This window comes from Mustela erminea, chromosome 9 (assembly GCF_009829155.1).
Source record: "Mustela erminea isolate mMusErm1 chromosome 9, mMusErm1.Pri, whole genome shotgun sequence".
Classification (NCBI taxonomy): Eukaryota; Metazoa; Chordata; class Mammalia; order Carnivora; family Mustelidae; genus Mustela; species Mustela erminea.
Window position 1 is genome coordinate 19,016,647 of NC_045622.1, and position 19,247 is coordinate 19,035,893.

A 19,247-nucleotide genomic window follows, 5' to 3' on the forward strand; every position below is an offset into this window, starting at 1 on the left:
CTTCGAGCATGTCTTTGTGTTTTGTTATGACTGACCTCCCTGATCTTATTTGTTCAATTGTGTCTAGGTCAGTGACTTCTGCTATTTTCCTCTTTACTCTCCCTGTCCCTTGAACCCCCTAAGTCACCACTTTCCACGTGCCATGGGAGGGCCTTCTCTCCCCCCTCCCCCATCTGTGTCTTTCTTACACGTTTTATTTTCGTGGGACACATTGCTGGGATCAGTCTACTGCGTTTGAAGCCGGGGTATTCATCACTTTTGATGGAGGGCCAGGAATATATGGTTCGTGAAGGCCTACTGTGTGTCAGATGTTCTGGTTATGGATTTCATTCAATATTGTAAAATATTAAGTTCATAAATGATACATAAATGTTTTTCTAAACATTTCAGACATTGCAGATAGTTAGTGATCTTTTACTAGTCCTGGCTTCCTCATCTCTCCCACCAAAGGTTCATTCTCCGGTACTTACTTTCCAGACCTTTACCCTACATTTACATATAATAAACGTGTGTATTCATAGAAGTCATATATTATTTTGTGTGCATGTGCATATATAGTGTGGATTCATGTTAGATTCCTCAGTTCGCTATTTTCTCCTAGTACTGGGCCTTGGAGACCTGCTCATAGTACATACAGATCTGCCTTATTCCTCCTACTTTTTGCATTCGTAACATTCTTTAGTGTGACTAGGCATTTGCCTATAGATAATATGTGTTGTTTATAATTGTTACTAACACAAACAATGCTATAGTAAACATCTTTTTCATGCATACATGCAAATGTTACTCTGGGACAGACAGAAAGTATTGCTGGGTCATAGGTTGTATACATTCAATCAATACTACCAAATTACCTCCCAGAGACGGCACCAGTGTATGATCTTAAAATCCACATGTAAGAATATTTTCCCCCATATTCAAATTTTTTTTAAAGATTTTATTTAGGGGGCACCTGAGTGGCTCAGTGGGTTAAGCCTCTGCCTTCAGCTCAGGTCATGATCCCAGGTTCCTGGGATCCAGCCCTGCATCGGGCTCTCTACTCAGTGGGGAGTTTGTTTCCCTAACTCTCTCTCTCTGCCTGCCTCTCTGCCTACTTGTGATCTCTGTCTGTCCAATAAATAAATAAAATCTTTAAAAAAAATTTTTTTTTAATTAACTCAAATCAGATAAATGTGATACTCTCTTTCTCAGTAGCTTTGATTTTCATGTCTTATTTCAGAACATTTTTTTCCACATCAAAATCATCAGGGCTTCCTCCTATATTTTTTTTTACTACATTTTTTGCTCTCCTTTTTAGATTTTGCATTTATTTTTGTGATTGGTATAAATTGGAGATTCTTTTTTTTTTTAAGATTTTATTTATTTAACAGAGATCACAAGTAGGCAGAGAGGCAGGCAGAGAGAGAGAGGAAGGGAAGCAGGCTCCCTGCTGAGCAGAGAGACCGACGCGGGGCTTGATCCTAGGACCCTGGGATCATGACCTGAGTCGAAGGCAGAGGCCTTAACCCACTGAGCCACCCAGGTGCCCCTAAATTGGAGATTCTAATCTAATATTGTTTATGGTAATTAATTTATACTTTTAAAACACAGAGAATGGGGGGGCGCCTGGGTGGCTCAGTGGGTTAAATCACTGCCTTCAGCTCAGGTTGTGATCCCAGGGTCCTGGGATTGAGCGCCACATGGGGCTCTCTGCTCAGCAGGGAGCCTTCCCCCCCTCCACCGTCTGTCTCTCTGCCTACTTGTGATTTCTCTCTCTGTCAAATAAATAAATAAAATCTAAAAAATAACCCCAAACCACAGAGTATGGGATATTTACAGACAGAACTACAGAGATTACAGTCCATTTTTTATGTGACTGGTTTTCTGTCAGTCCAGTTTTTGGTCCTTCATTCATCGATGGGATTTATTTATCGAGTAACTACTATTCCTGGACACTGTGGTAGTATATGGAATACAGTGGAGAACAACCTGTCCTCGTGGAGCTAACTTTCTTGTGGTGTATGTGTTTGGGAGGAAAGAAACATATTTGTATAAATTATTCATGACTGTGGTAGGTTCTACAAAGGAGAAGTACAGCACGTTATGAGACTTTATGACTGGCGGTCCTAATCCTGGTGATGGTGCTGGAAGAGAGATGGTTAGGGGAAACTTTCTTGAGTAGTAAGCTTTGAACAGAGTTCTGAAGGATGAGTGGGCAGGCTGAGATTGGGGGTAGGAGTGGGAAGTGGGGTAAGAAAGGATATTTGAAGTAATGGGAAATAGTGCATATGCAAGGGTCCTGAGGTGGAAAGGAGCTTAGAGTATTAGAGAAACTGAAGGGATAGTGTGTCTAGGGCCAGAGAACCACAGAGAAATATATGAGATGGACCTGGTATTGTGAACAGGGATCAGATCTGATAGACCAAAGGTGTTATAGAATAAATTAAGCATTATCTGCTACAGCTAATGGGAAGCCACTGAAGGATTTTAATTAAGTGACATGATAGATATATATTTTTATGAGATCCTTCTGGCCACAGAAGAGAATGAAGGGATCCAAGAGTGGATGTGGAAAGGTGATTTATAAAGTTATTATTGTAGGTCAAGTGCTTGGACTAAAGCTGTAGTGGGGAGATTGGGGCATTAGGTTGTTATTTTTTTTAACAGTATTTGATGAAGAACAAAGACCTAATTATTAGGAAAATGGTTGCTTCTGCACTTGGAAGAGAGAGACTATTTTCCAAAAATCAAAGAAATGGCAAGAGTAATTAGTGGACTGGGCTCATCTGAAAGTGTATGTCATTCTACTCTTTTAGTTGTTCAGTCTGAGACTAGCTGAATACCAGGTGAACGCAGAAAGTGAATGGTTTTGGAAGAGTCATGTGTAAGTGGCATTTTTATAACTGGACTCATTTAAACTTGCAAGGAGAACATGTAATTCAAAGTGGTGGGGACCCACTTGGTCAGGCATTAGATGCTTTGGTAAATATGTAATCATGTCCTGTTCTTTGTGCATTCAGTTTTTCTTATATGGGAGCTTAAAAATTTCATCTCCAAGTTGGCTGGTCATTTACAAATATGGAATTATAATAGCCTGATAAACACAGAGATGACTTTGGATGCACCTCAAGGAAGATGGCAGGAAAGCTTTAGTCTAAGGCACGTTGAGAAAAGTGGTCCGTAGCTGGGTAAGCTTGGGAAAGGCATATTCTCTATCTTCCTCTTGGAAGTTTCTAATGTATGTGAAGATTATTAGAACTGAAAAGTCAAGTTGAATTTATTACCTGAGAGGTAAGGAAGAGCTGTACCTCTCAAAAGTGACTTTGATCTTTCTGAGTTACAAGGGAAGGACTAGATCTTGGATAAGAAAAGGAAGTTTTGCCCAAATAAGGCAGGAACATGAAGCCACCATTTGATTGGTTGAGGAGAGGACCTTTTTTTTTTTTTTTTTTTTTTAAAGATTTTATTTATTTATTTGACAGAGAGAAATCACAAGTAGATGGAGAGGCAGGCAGAGAGAGAGAGAGAGGGAAGCAGGCTCCCTGCTGAGCAGAGAGCCCGATGCGGGACTCGATCCCAGGACCCTGAGATCATGACCCGAGCCGAAGGCAGCGGCTTAACCCACTGAGCCACCCAGGCGCCCGAGGAGAGGACCTTTTGAAATGGTCATTGCTCTGGTTTACATCACTAATAGCAGGCACGGCTGTTGATAAAATCAAGATGATATAACAGACAGTTTCATATGCATAAGCTTGGAAGTTAGAAATTTATTTTTAACATAGTCTTAAAGATTCTGAGAAATTAAGTAGTGAAGAAAACTATTTAATCTTGTCTAATTCTGTATGTCAAGTTTGAATACTTGAACCCTGCTTTTAATAACTGATGTATTCTTGGAACACATCATGGAAACAACCCCTTTACTTAAGTGCGTACGTTTTTCAGTTACAAATTAACTCAAGAGCTCATTGTCAAGGATTTGGCTCAGCTGTGTGCATGAGTTCAACCTTGTCATTAGAGTTTCCCGTAGTAGAAAAATAATTAATATCCAGGGATCTGAGGAAGAAGTTGTTTATGATATTGTTTGGATGAGTTCTTGTGTAATTTCTTATTCTCTTGGAGAAAGCTGGGTATGTACATTTGAGGAAGATATTTGGGTTCTAGAGCCCTAGGAAAAAAGGGCAGTGCAGAGTCAATTTTTGCCATGTTGTCTCTGTGACCAGGGCTCCTTCTCCTCAAAATAGCACTCTGGCTTCTGTAGGCCCTGGAGGTGACTTTGGAGGGACCATGTTGGTGAAGATCTAAGGCAGGGCCTAGAAGTCCTGTAACTCATTTCATTCTTGATGTTCAGATATTGGAGCTTCTTTGTTGGCTAGACCTCTCCAACTCTGGTATTTCCAACTCCTAGAACTCATTCTCTGGCAGACTACCAAAATATGTTTTTTTCAACAGAAATTAGTTACCTAGCACATTGCTTGGGACATGATACCAATACACCAATAAAATATGAAAAATGCATGAATAAATGGTGTCTGTTTTGATTTTCATGAATTAGAGTCTGGTGGTACTCTCTTCTCTCCTTTATAAGATCTGTCAAGGTGTTTTATGTTACCTCTGTCTGCCATCAAACAGGTAACTCTTTTTTTTTTTTTTTTTTTAAACAAGAAGCCTTCTTTTTTATTTTTTTTTCCTAAAGATTTTATTTATTTGACAGAGAGAGATCACAAATAGGCAGCGAGGCAAGCAGAGAGAGAGAGAGAGGAGGAAGCAGGTTCCCTGCCTAGCAGAGAGCCCGATGCAGGTTTCAAGCTGGGAGGGGGTTAAGGATAACATAAGTCTCTAAGGAATTTTGGAAGCAAGATTTCCAGGACCTTGAGGGGGCTAGCTATTGTTGGGAAAAGATCGTTTATTACTGTCTAATAAAACCTTAGTCATGAGACCCTTTAGATATATATCAGTGGGTCATATGCTTTGGGGATGACTGCCAACATATATTTTGGGGGATAGAGATAAAGGAAGGACTCGATCCCAGAACCCTGAGATCATGACCTGAGCTGAAGGCAGAGGGTTAACCCACTGAGCCACCTAGGCGCCCCCAAACAGGTAACTCTTAAGACAATAAGCTAGACCCAGGAAAACTGATACTTACGAAACCTGAAATCAGATTTTTTTTTTAAAGATTTTATTTATTTATTTGACAGACAGAGATCACAAGTAGGCAGAGAGGCAGGCAGAGAGAGAGGAGGAAGCAGGCTCCCTGCTGAGCAGACAGCCCAATGTGGGGCTCAATCCCAGGACCCTGGGATCATGACCTGTGCTGAAGGCAGAGGCTTTAACCCACTGAGCCACCCAGGCACCCCTTGAAATCAGATTTTAAAAATGTTTTAAAGTAATAATATAACTCAGGTATCACAATTCCCCTAGATAGAGGCGACCTGGAACCATGCCCACGCCAACAAAAGTCTGAAGTTCTTCCTAAAATTTCTGCATAGTCTGTGGCCATTGCTGTAAGCTTTTCTGTGGGCTTTCTCTAATTCAAACCACATCATTCCAGACAGGAAACTTAGTTCTTCCTTGAATTACACACACAACATACACATATGTGAATACGTGTGACATACACATGATGTTCATACATATATTTGGTAATGTAGGCAACTTTACTGAAGATTCAAGAGGAAGACAGTTGAACAGCGTAGAAATGTGACCTCAAACTGATGATAGGCATCTCTATTTTAAAAATGCTCTGTAGGCTCTCCAACTTTGGAGGATTTCCACTGACGACTTCTCACAAACTTTACTGCTACAGTCATCTTTTTGCTCATTTCTCCTTTCTTTACTTTCTGTGCCATTTTCTTCTCTGAGGACCACTTAGATATTACCCAGATTTTCTCATTCAGGGCAATTTAAATTATTCTTCTGATGAAGGGACTGTTGATAATACTCATCCTTAGGGTCTCTCTCTCTGCCTTCAATGACCAATTCCACCTGCCTGGCCCTAAGACAGCTCCTCTGTAAGATAAAATCCAATTGGACAGTCGAGATAATAACATTGTCACCTCATTACACTTTGTTTTGCATTTGCAAAACATATTAAAAGGGATGTGCAATAAATAATACTTTTTTTTAAAAAAATCACAGTTTAGTGGACTTTTAATGATAGATTTTCTTTGCTGTGGGGAGAGGGGCATATATAATACTCGTTATTACAACTGTCAGTCACCTACATCATCATTCTGTAGAAAACTTTTTCTGCCAAATGTCTTGCCTGAGAACATGGTTAAATGAATATGTTTGTCATTCCTTGAGGGACCTTACATGATAACCTTACATTCAAGCCCTGTCATTAATGTAACCTTGGGGCTGAGTTTTCCAGCAAGAAAGCCTTCATAGTTCTATTGGCTCTCAAACTTTTTTTGGTTTCATAGGCATCTAGACTACTTAGAGTGGAACATAGGAACTGGCCTAATCCAATTGGAAATTTTCACATGCTGTCCTCAAGTTTTGGTATTACGTGGGAATAAACACATTTAGGTGTATGTAGACATTTGTATTCTATTAAAATGAAAATTCCCTTATTAACACATTATCAAACAAAAACTTGGTTTCTTTAAAACATTTCTGAAAGACCCATTAGAATTGAGAAGCCTACCAGGGACTTCTACTGTGCAGGGACTAAGTACTAAGAAAATATGTGGGATCGGGTGCCTGGGTGGCTCAGTGGGTTAAGCCGCTGCCTTCGACTCAGGTCATGATCTCAGGGTCCTGGGATCGAGTCCTGCATTGGGCTCTCTACTCAGCAGGGAGACTGCTTCCCTCTCTCTCTCTCTGCCTGCCTCTCCACCTACTTGTGATTTCTCTCTGTCAAATAAATAAAATCTTTAAAAAAAAAAAAAAAAAGAAAGTATGTGGGATGTTTTATGTCTTTGATAAAGAAATGGAAATGAGGCAAGAAGAGTTATTATAAACAAAGAGGGAGATAGGATTCCTTACATTTTTTTTTTAAGATTTTTAATTTATTTGACAGAAATTATAAGTAGGCAGAGAGGCAGGCAGAGAAAGAGGGAGAAGCACGCTCCCTGCCGGGCAGAGAGACCGATGTGGGGCTTGATCCCAGGACCCTGAGATCATGACCCAAGCCTAAGGCAGAGGCTTAACCCACTGAGCCACCGAGGCGCCCCACATTTTTTTTTTAAGTTACTGACAGTTGTCCTTGACTCTTGTGCTTTCTACTGGATGAATTGGAAGGTGGGGTTTCCTTGTTGGAGAATGAGTTCATTTCTTTTGAAGGGCTCCTGGGTCATAATATACATACATACATTATATATGTATATGTATATGTATATGTCATATATATATATGAATATATATATATAACATGAACATACATAGCATACATACAACATAACATATATAACAAATTCTTATAGGAAACTTTAACCATCATAGTTTGCTTTTACATCTTTACCTTCTCCACAGTCCTCTTTCACATTTAACTGTTGTATCTGCCTTAAGTTCATTTTGATGTGTTGCATAATTACTATGGATGAAGAGTCTTTGGACAAGCCATTGCCTTCACTAGGGCTGCTTTCACTTCCTTGTTTCTAATTGTATAAATGAAGGGATTCAGAAGAGGTGTGAGAATAGTGTTCAGCACTGACACCACCTTATTAATCTTAAAGGAAGAGTGTGTTGTGGGTCTCAGGTACATGAACAAAACAGCACCATAGAGCAGGGAGACTACTGTCAAGTGCGAGGCACAGGTAGAGAAAGTCTTCCGTCAGCCAGTGGCTGAAGGGATCTGTAGGATGGTGGACAGGATATAGATATAAGAAATCACCGTGAAGAGGAGTGACCCTGGGATCACGAGGATGGTCGCCAAAAGACCCAGGAGCTCCAGAATGCTTGTGTCTGTGCAGGCTGCTTTCAGAATGGGACCCACATCACAGTAGAAATGATTGATGACGTTGTTGCCACAGAAGGGCAACTGGACAAGCAGCAGCATCTGACAAAAGACAATGGTGAAGCCCACCACCCAGGAACCGAGGGCAAGTTGCAGGCAGAAGCTACTGGTCATAATGGTGGGGTAGCGAAGGGGCTTGCAGATGGCCAGGTAACGGTCGAAAGACATGGCAGTGAGGATAAAGAACTCGGTGGTGCCCAGGAAAAAGTGAAAGAAGGCCTTCAGTAGGCAGCAAGGCATGCAGATAGCTGTTCTTGCCACCACGAAAGTTTCCAACAGTTTGGGGATGACTGTGGTGGTGTACCAGATCTCTAGGAAGGACAAGTTGCAGAGGAAGAAGTACATTGGTATTTGTAGCCTGGGCTCCACCCAGACAATGGCAATTATGAGCCCATTGCCTGTAAGGGTTAATAGGTAGATGAAAAAGATGACTACGAAAAGGGGGACCTGCAGTCCTTCGATGTCAGGAAATCCTAGAAGGATGAACTCTGTGATTGTTGTGCCATTTCTCATGTCCCTTGATACTCTAGAAAGACAAGCAAGAAAGCAGTGCCTTCAAATCTCATGCTCAAATACAGATTGGACAAAAAGAAAGAGAGAAAGAGAGAAAGAAAGAAAGAGAAAGAAAGAAAGAAAGAAGGAAAAGAAAAGAAAAGAGGGGCGCCTGGGTGGCTCAGTGGGTTAAGCCGCTGCCTTCGGCTCAGGTCATGATCTCAGGGTCCTGGGATCGAGTCCCGCATCGGGCTCTCTGCTCGGCGGGGAGCCTGCTTCCTCCTCTCTCTCTCTGCCTGCCTCTCTGCCTACTTGTGATCTCTGTCTGTCAAATAAATAAATAAAATCTTTAAATAAAAAAAAAAAAGAAAAGAAAAGAAAAAAGGAGGATTCTGATTCCATTTAAGGTCCTTCAGGACACTTCTCCTCCTTTGCCTGCACATACATACCCTCAGCACTTCTTCCTTACTCAGGATTGGGCTTGTCCTTTTGCCAGCTAAACCAGCTTTTAATGGACTTTGAAAGTACAAAGTACACTTGGTGAGTGGAAAAGTACTTTCCCATCCATGTACTGCTATGAGAATGATCACTGCTGGGGGCTCCTAAGAAATTAACCCACACTCCCCTATTACATTCTAAAAGAAATTCTTGATTTATATTACACATATGTGTAAGAAAGCTGATTTTACAACCCCCCACGGTTCTCTGTGTCTATTTATACAACTAAAAATCATTGCCGTTATATATTAGCAGTGAAATACAACTTAGATAATAGAACAGATGTTTCTCTCAAGAATCCATTTCCAAATTCTAATTCAGACTCTTAACAAAGGAGACTAAAACACATTCAAACGAAGTGAATACACTTGCTAAGCAAGTAGGAAAATGTACTAAGCTTTAATTCAAAATGCCAAGACCAGCTGAATTAGGACCTGATATACAAAAGTACTTAATGACTGTACATCGAATAAAGATCCGTAGACATGAAACTAACAAAGTTAAAAGGCTAGCAAATGCTTGCAGTAACAGACTGAATCCTGGAAAGCACATCCTTACCAACACCTTCCTTTATGACCTTTATGACCGAGTATCTTTCCATACCAAGCAAAGCATTCCTATCTGTATATGCAAATTCACTCTGGAAATAAGATTTCCCGGAACCACACTAATTCATTTACATATTGCCTATGGCTGCTTTGGTGCTACAGCGGCGGAGTTGAGGAGTTAAGGCAGAGACTATAGGACTCGGAAAAGCCTAAAATATTCATGATCAGGTCTGCCCTTTACAGCAAAGGTTTGCTGACCCCTTCTTCGGTTCCCTGAAGGGACTATCCTCTCTCTCCCCCGGCTCATCACTTGCACGAGCTGTTACCTTGACCTAGAATCCCTTTCCCAATCCCTCCCAGATCTGGCTAAATTCAGTCTGTCTTCTAGCCACGTCAGGGAAGCCTTGTCTAAATTCCCATCTCATTCTGGTGTGATTCCCACCCCCTCCCCACCATTTCCAAATGCGACCGCTTACCAAACGGTATTTACAGTTTGGCTTCCTCTACAGACTCTAAGGCAATAATATCTGTGGGGCATAAAATAAGCCCTCAAGAGAGATTTTCTGAAGGAAAATCTCTGTGTCCCCAGTTTCCTATGAGTTTATGTAGACTGATACATGCATATGTTTATAAAACGCTAGTGTTATATTTCAAATGCTGGAGACATAACAGGGACTGTTTGCTAAATAATTTATCTCCAAGTCTGCTGCTGCTTCCAGCTTTTATATACATTTTGCTGCATGCAAAACTTTCGGCTGCATCTTTCCCATGTTTCTGACTGTGTTCTGGTTATTATCCCGGATCTTGAGTACGGAGAGCTTGCTCAACCCGCCTTGCTCAATGGTTGGAGGTAGAATGGAATCATTTTTTTCTGAGCTATATTGTGCTGATGAAGCATCCTTCATTTTTCTTAAGCTTTTCATTGTCTCGAAGAAAAAAGTAGAAAGGTGTTAACATATATCTTTTCTGAATCTGGGCTAAGGGCAGTATGTCCCAAGTCTCATCTTTTGTTCATTTACTTATCCATTTTTTTTTTTTTTAAACTGTCTCTGGCAGTTTCAATTTTTCAAGAATTGGATCATGTAGTAAATTTGAAGATGCCCGATGGTGTAGGAGTAGGAGCAAAGGTACCTGGATTATACCCTATTATGAGTTCCACAAAGGGAAGCCTATCAGGAATCACTGCTTGGGGGGCTGTGTACAACTGGGATGCAAATAAAGACAGCCAGTATGAAATTCATCCCAAGGATTGATGGTTGCAGGTAAAGCGCAGCGAATTAAGACTGCTTGCTGGTCCAAGGCCAGTCATGGTTATGATGATGTTTCTATATGAGACTGAGATGCATTAATCGGAACGTATTTCAAGGCTTTAAGGCATCAAGGCTAGACCTATCTATTCATTCTACAGAAGAGCAATACTTTACCCAGAATAGTACTCTTTGCTTCTCAGTAGCAAAGCAATATTCACAGCACTAATGATTCCCAGGGAAACACTTCTGATCCTGAGGCGTGTCCTTATCCACAAGCAAACTGAAAGGAAAGGAGAGATTCTTATAAAGGCACAGAATTGAAACAGAAAATTTCCTTCTTTTTTGCACCAGGAAATTGAATCTCTCTTTCTAAAATTGAAGGTAAGTGCTGTTAGGCTTTGCTGAATTCCATTCATGAAGCTTTCAAGAAATGGCAAGATTGCTTCAGCGTTTAAGAGAATTGTGCTGAAAGTGATTAATAGATCAGTTCACACTAGGTCAAGAATTCTTCTCTCAAAGTAATGGTTTGTTAGTGGGGCACTTTCCCAGCTTCCTCTGGGACATCAGTCTCCATGGATGTGCTCCAGACACTCCCAGGAGAAAACAAAGTTTTGCTAAAAGTTTATTCATAAGTCAAGGTGTGGCATTGGTAGTTTTCTAAATTCTAATTGGTACCAATCATTTTATGGGTTTTAGATCTTGAATTTCTCAGTTTCCGCAAGAAGAAAAATCAGTGGTTTCTTAATAATTAAGTGGGATCCTCTATTGAACTGAGTTAAATCAAGTGTAGGAAATTTGATTTAAGAATGTGACAAGTAGGGGCGCCTGGGTGGCTCAACGGGTTAAAGCCTCTGCCTTCGGCTCAGGTCATGATCCCAGGGTCCTGGGATCAAGCCCCACATCGGGCTCTCTGCTCCGCAGTGAGTCAGCTTCCTCCTCCCTCTCTGCCTGCCTCTCTGCCTACTTGTGATCTCTGTCTGTCAAATAAATAAATAAAATCTTTAAAAAAAAAAAAGAATGTGACAAGTGGCCAGTTTTGCAGAAATGCAATAGTGAAGGGCATAGAATTATATGACTTTTTTGTAAACTTTCTCATGGTGATAAGGGAAAAGATGGGGTTTTGAACTCTTGAGGTCAACAGAGAGTTGATTGGGGGACACTCTGCAAAATGAGAAAATGGAGTTGAAATTATAATTTAAAAAACTTTAATGAGGTATGGTTTACATAGAATAAAATGCTGTCATTTTAGGTATATAGTTCAGTGGGTTTTGACAGGTGTGTATACCCATGGAAAGACCACTTCGGTTAAGATTTTGAATGTTCTCAACACTCTAAAAGTTCCCTCTTGCCCACTTTCAGTTAATCTGCCTTAACACCTTCCCTCTCACCCCAACAACCGCTGATCTGATTTCTATGCCTGTAGATTAGTCTTGACTTCTGTATGATTTCATATGAGTGAAATCATACAATCTGTATGCTCTTTTCTGTCTGGATGCTTTCACTTAGCAAAGGATTTTTGAGATTTACCCCTGTTGTCAAATATAAAAAGTTCATTCCTTCTGACTGTTGAGTAGTATTTGATAAGGTTCAGGGCAGGCTACCCCCAAATATAACCCTTTGGCATATCAGTTATTTAAAATTCAAGTTTCTTGGGGCACCTGGGTGGCTCAGTGGGTTAAAGCCTCTGCCTTCGGCTCAGATCATGGTCTCGAGGTCCTGAGATCGAGCCCCGCATCGGGTTCTCTGGTCAGCGGGGAGCCTGCTTCCCTCTCTCTCTCTGCCTGCCTCTCTGCCTACTTGTGACCTCCCTCTCTCTGTCAAATAAATAAATAAAATCTTTAAAAAAGAAATTAAAGTTTCTTAAAAACCAACCAGTGCAAGGACACTCTGAACTTCCTTTGTCTCCCTGAAAGCAGGAAATAAATCTCCCATGTGAGGTATACCCTGCCTGAACCAGGAAGAAGAGAGACATCCTTATTACCAGTGATGGAGAATTTAGGGCCAAGAAAGCTATAAAAGCAATCGTTGTTACTTTGGCAATTTACCTCCCCAAGCCCAAACGTCTCTTGTCCTGTCAATTCCTCACAAATGTATTGTTTCTTTGTCTAAAAGATATAAAAGCTGCCTTGTTTTTCACTATTTTGAGACTTGTATTTCTACGAGCCCCTGTACATACAAAATTAAAATTTTTTCTCCTCTTGATCTGTCTTATGTCAATTTAATTATTAGACCAGCCAAAGGAACTAGAGACGGAGGGAAAATTTTCCTTCCCTACACATTCCATATTCCATGATCATATCACACCTTACTGATTCATTTAGTGGTTGATGGGCTTTTGAGTTGTTTCAGTTTTAATTTTACGAATCAAGCTGTGGTGAACACTCATGCAGGAATCTTTTTGTGAGTGTATGCATTTATTTATTTTAGATGAAAAAACGTTTGATGAATTTCCTGAGCATGAGGTAAGTATATTTAATTTTTTAAAAAAGATTTTATTTATTTATTTGACAGGTAGAGATCACAAGTAGGCAGAGAGGCAGACAGAGAGAGGGGGAAGCAGGCTCCCCGCCAAGCAGAGAGCCCGATGTGGGGCTCGATCCCAAGGTCCTGGGATCATGACCTGAGCCAAAGGCAGACGCCTTAACCCACTGAGCCACCCAGGCGCCCCAGTATATTTAATTTTTTAAGAAAGAGCCAAATTTTTCCCCAGTGAGATCTCACCATTTTGCTGTCCCATCAACCAACATATGAAAGCTCTAGTTGCTCCACATTATACCAATATTTGTTATTGTCAATTAAAAAAAGACATTATGGGGTGCCTGGGTGGCTCAGTGGGTTAAGGCCTCTGCCTGCGGCTCAGGTCATGATCTCGGGGTCCTGGGATAGAGCCCCACATCAGGCTCTCTGCTCGGCAGGGAGCCTGCTTCTTCCTCTCTCTCTGCCTGCCTCTCTGCCTACTGTGATCTCTGTCTGTCAAATAAATAAATAAAATCTAAAAAAAAAAAAAAAGACATTATTGTAGGGGTAAGATATTATCATTGTTAATTTAATTTGCATTTCTGTGATGACTAGTGATATTGAGCAAATTTTTGTATGTTTAGCGACCTCATGCATTTATTTCTTGTGAATAATTAATTTAAATATTTTGTTCACTAAAAATTAGATTATGGGGTGCCTGGGTGGCTCAGTGGGTTAAGCCTCTGCCTTCAATTCAGGTCATGATCTTGGGGTCTTGGGATTGAGCCCGGCATCAGGCTCTCTGCTCAGCAGGGAGCCTGCTTACCCCTCTCTCTCTGCTTACTTGTGATCTCTGTCTGTCAAATAAATAAATAAGATCTTTTTTTTTTTAAAGATTTTATTTATTTATTTGACAGAGAGAGAGAGAGAGAGCACAAGCAGGGGAGCGAGAGAGGGAGAAGCAGGCTCCTGCTGAGCAGGGTGGCCGATGCGAGGCTTGATCCCAGGACCCTGGGATCATGACCTGAGCTAAAAGCAGATACTTAACAGACTTAGCCACCCAGGCCCCCTAATAATTTTTTTTTTAGTTGGCTCCATGCTCAGTGTGGAGCTCAACATGAGGCTCAAACTTATGACCCCGAGTCATTACTTAACCGACTGAACCACTGAGGGACTCCAATAATTTTTTGATAATATATTGATAATATAGAAAAGTTTTAAATTTTTGAAATCTAATTTTTTTCCTTCTTATATTTCATTTGATTTTTTTGCATCTTGTCTAAGAAATCTTCGCCTACCCCAAGATTGCAGAACTTTTCTGTTTTCTTTTAGATGTTGAAAGTGTATGATCCATTTTTAGTTATTTTTTTTTTAAAGATTTTATTTATTTGAGTGAGAGAGTGAGAGAGAGCACAAGCAGGGAGAGTGGCAGAGGGAGAGTGAGAAGTAGACACCCAGCTAAGGAGGGAGCCTGAACTGTGGCTCTATCCCAGGACCCAGGGATCATGACCTGAGCTGAAGGCAGATGCTTAACCAACTGAGCCACCCAGACACTCCATTTTGAGTTAATTTTTAACATTACTTGCAGTGAAGGTCTTGTAGCAAAATTTTTTCTATTTTTGTTTGTGTGAAATTTATTTACATGCCCTTCATTTTGAGGGATATGTTTACTGCATAAAGAATTCTAGGGAGTTTCTTACACTCTACCCCCAACCCCAAGCAGTTTAAAGATATGTTCTATTGTCCTCTTACGTGCATGGTTCTCATGAGACATAAGCAATGCATTATGTATATTTCAATATTATATAACATGTGTTATAATGTGGGTATGTGTGGTGAGTATTTTAATTTCTGATTGTCCTAACAATTTTTATTATTGGTTTTTGGACATTTAATTCTGATATGTGTAGGTGAAGTTTTGTTTTGTTTGTCTTGCTTGGTAAAACTTTGTGAAAATGTAAATTTGTATTTTCCATCCAATTTTCAAAAATTTTTGTCATTATGTCTTTGAATTTTTTTCTTCAAATATTTTTTTCTGCCCTCACCCCCTTTTTTTGTCCTCCAATTATACATACATTAGATTGTTGGGTGGTGTCCCAAATGCCATTGAAGCTCCATTTATTTTGTTTTTAGTGTTTTATTCCCCCTATGACATGTAGTTTGGATAGCTTTTATACTTAGTCTTCACATTCTTTTATTGTGAAGTCTAAACAGCTACTGCATACATCCAGGAAAATTTTCACTTCAGCTGTATATACTCTTCAGTTACATTTACTTGTTTTTTAATCTTCCATTTTTTCCTCATATGTTCACATTAAAAAAAATCTTACAGCATATTTACCATAGCTATTTCAAATTACCTACTTGATAATTCTAGCATCTCTGCTATTTCTGGGTGTGTTGCTATTGACTAATTGATACTCCTTTTCATTTTGGATCACGTTTCCTTTTTATTTTTGTCTAGTAAGTTTTGGTTTGTTGTTGGACATTATAAATGTTGAATTCTGGGTCTTGTTTTCTTTCTTTCTTTTTTCTTAAGGTCTTATTTATTTATTTGACAGGGATGACAAGTAGGCAGAGAGGCAGGCAGAGAGAGAGAGAAGGGAAAGCAGGTTCCCTGCTGAGCAGAGAGTTGGATGTGGGGCTTGATCCCAGGATCATGGGATCACGATCCGAGCTGAAAACAGAGGCTTTAACCCACTAAGCCACCCAGGTGCCCCTTCTTTTCATTCTTTAAAGAGTATTATAGTTGGTACTGACAAGCTGTCAATGTATTTGTAAACTTACTTGATTATTTCAAGATTTTCTTTTGAAACTTTGTTGGGTCACAGTGGAGTAGACTTCATTTTAGAACTAATTTCTCTCTCCTGCTAAGACATATAATTTCTAAGGCTCTGGGTGTTCAATGAGGTCCTTACATTCTGGTTGCTTGGATCTCTGATATCCAACCCTCTGCACGTTCTGTAGTTCAGCATTCACCTCCCCAGCTGTACCTGTGCATGCAGGTACAGCTTGTTATTTTCAGCTATAAACTATGAGAGACTCCTTTGCAGATTTCTGGAGATTTTTCTTTTTTGTATTTTGCCCCTCAGTTGCTTTAGTCTCCTTGAACTCTGAACTCTGCCCCTCTACCTGCTGTGCCTAGCTTGGGTTTGCGCTCTAGGGTTGTCTAACAGACACCTCCAGGTGGAGAGCCCTGGCTATTTTAGGGTTTGACTAATTTGTGTCCCTTTTTTCATGGTTATCCATCCTTGACTCCTTGTCCAATGCCTGAAAATAGTTGTTTCATATATTTTGTCTAGTTTTTCTTATGTTTATGGTTAGAAGATTGTTCTAGTAGGATTATTTTGTCATGGTTGTTTATTAGATTCTTCCAAAGTAATGGAATGGAAATTAGAAAGTTCAGTGGTACCTAACAGGTGATTTATTCATAATTGAAGAGATATGAGGTAGTTCAAAAACAAGGAAGGCAGCATGAGTAGGGGAAGAGATGCTGATCTTAGAGAAGGAAGATTTTTCTCTAGCAGAAGCTAAAAGAAGAATCACATATCCTATTTTTGTGTGTAGTATTGGTTTTATTGTTAGTATTACTGATATTCTTTTCTTGCTGTCTTAAAAAAAAAAGAAGGCACAGTTTTCTGTTTTAAAACAAAACAAAACTTTGACTGCCTAGCTATCTTAGACTTATTTTATTGCAAAATTTCTTCCCTTTTTTTAAAAAAAGATATTTTATTTATTTATTTGACAGAGAGATCACAAGTAGTCAGAGAAGCAGGCAGAGGTTGGGGGGAGGCAGGATCCCTGCCAAGCAGAAAGCCTGATGCAGGGTTCAATCCCAGGACCCAGGGATCATGACCTGAGCCAAAGGCAGAGGCTTAATCCACTGAGCCACCCAGGCGCCCTGCAAAAATTTCTTAAATAATATGTAATTTCACCTCTATTTCTTTGCCCAGCTTTAGTTTCCTGAGGTTTAGTTTCCATTTACTGAATTTATATACCTAAAATCATTCTTTTTTTTTTTTAAGATTTTATTTATTTATTTGACAGACAGAGATCACAAGTAGGCAGAGAGGCAGTCAGAGAGAGAAGGAAGCAGGCTCCCTGCCGAGCAGAGAGCCCGATGTGGGGCTTGATCCCAGGACCCTGGGATCATGACCGGAGCCGAAGGCAGAGGCTTTAACCCACTGAGCCACCCAGGAGCCCCATATACCTAGGTATATACCATATACCATATACCTAAAATCATTCTTAAAATTTTAAATTATCTTTCAAATCTGAAAGGATTTTCTTAGTGCAGGTATATATATATATATATATTTTAAGATTTTATTTATTTATTTGACAGAAAGAGAGATCACAGAGAGGCAGGCAGAGAAAGGGGGGGGGGGAAGCAGGCTCCCCGCTGAGCAGAGAGCCCAATGTGGGACTCCATCCGAAGACCCTGAGATCATGACCTGAGCCAAGGGCAGAAGCTTAACCCACTGAGCCACCCAGACGCTCCTCTTAGTGCATTTTTTCCCCCCCTAAATCAGTCTGTGGCAGTCTATACTACTGACTACCTCCTTTGGGAACTCTCTTCTAGCCTGCCTTTTATGACTACACATTCCTGTCTTTATCTCCTTCTTCCTCCTTCTCCTTGTCTTTTTTTTCTGAGGGGGATGACCTTAATTTTACATAACTTATTCTTTCTTTTGTGTAAAGCTGGTCAGTCCTAATAACAACTAAAATACATTCAGTTAGACATCTTATTTATTTTTAAGATTTTATTTATTTATTTGACAGAGAGAGATCACAAGCAAGCAGAGAGGTGGGCAGAGAGAGAGAGGGAAGCAGGCTCCCCACTGAGCAGAGAGCCCGATGCGGGGCTCCATCCCAGGACCCTGAGATCACGATCTGAGCCAAAGGCAGAGGTTTTAAGCCACTGAATCAGCAAACTTCTTATCTGTCTTATAATACTTGGATATTTATTTATTTATTTTTTTAAAGATTTTATTTATTTATCAGAGGGGGGGGGGAGAGCGAGCACAGACAGACAGAATGGCAGGCAGAGGCAGAGGGAGAAGCAGGCTCCCTGCTGAGCAAGGAGCCCGATGTGGGACTCGATCCCAGGATGCTGGGATCATGACCTGAGCCGAAGGCAGCTGCTCAACCAACTGAGCCACCCAGGCGTCCCAATACTTGGATATTTAAATCAGATTGTTTGATCATATATCTTGATGTGATTCATGTCTGGGAGCTAAAATATGAAACAGTTCAAAATTGGAGTATTTATAAATATATTTATAAGTTGAGATGGTCCCTTAATGAAGTGAATTACAGAGAAAGCACTCTATAAACTCTGAGGGGAAAAAAGAATCATCATATGTGAGAACTCTGCTAGGTCAGGTTGGCTTATCAGTGGGACAATTTTAGAGGAGACAGTGATGTTCCCAATACAGGACAAGCCATGCTTGTCTGCAGTGATCTTTCTCCTGTCCCAGGGTGCTTGTTTGGTCTGGGAATGAGAAGACTGGGGTTAAATGAAGAACTTTGTTACAACGGAAATAAATGGCCACAGGAATTGTTTCTGGGAACATCCACCAAGCTGACTCATTTAGATGTCATGATCCGAAAGAACAAGACTAGAGATTTTTCTAGCAAGCTTCAGAATATGTAGTATAGGACTAAATAGAAAATAAAATACAAGAGGCTTAATTCTCTCTGTCAAATATAAGGGAAGGGACTTTCTCTCTTCTGCCTTTTATGCAGCATTTACTTTAGAAAATGTCAAATTATAATTTCTTTCTTTGTCTCTTTGAAATGTGTGTAATTTTTTCTTTTTTTTTGAAGCTCAATAAGGCCCTTGTCAGCTTTATGACTCAGAAAAGTCTTTCTCAAGGACCTGAGAACCGTCTCTTTGAAATGTAAACAAGGGTAATAGTACTCTATCTCATAGTTTCTGTGGGAGAGTAGGAGCCTAACTTCCTTGGCTATCTGACTCCAAGTTACAAAACCATCTCCTGCCAAAAAGATATAAGATTATTCTTCCTCTTGATAAAGCCAATTAGCTAACACAGATGGCCA

General features: G+C 40.2%; 1 protein-coding gene across 1 annotated transcript; it reads right to left on the reverse strand.

Moving 5' to 3' along the window:
• Positions 1–7,516: 7,516 nt before the first annotated feature.
• LOC116599060 (olfactory receptor 6X1) lies at positions 7,517–8,479 on the reverse strand. The gene is given in 1 exon segment (XM_032358715.1): positions 7,517–8,479. A coding segment is annotated over 1 exon segment (936 nt). The 5' UTR covers positions 8,453–8,479.
• Between the last annotated feature and the right edge of the window lie 10,768 nt (positions 8,480–19,247).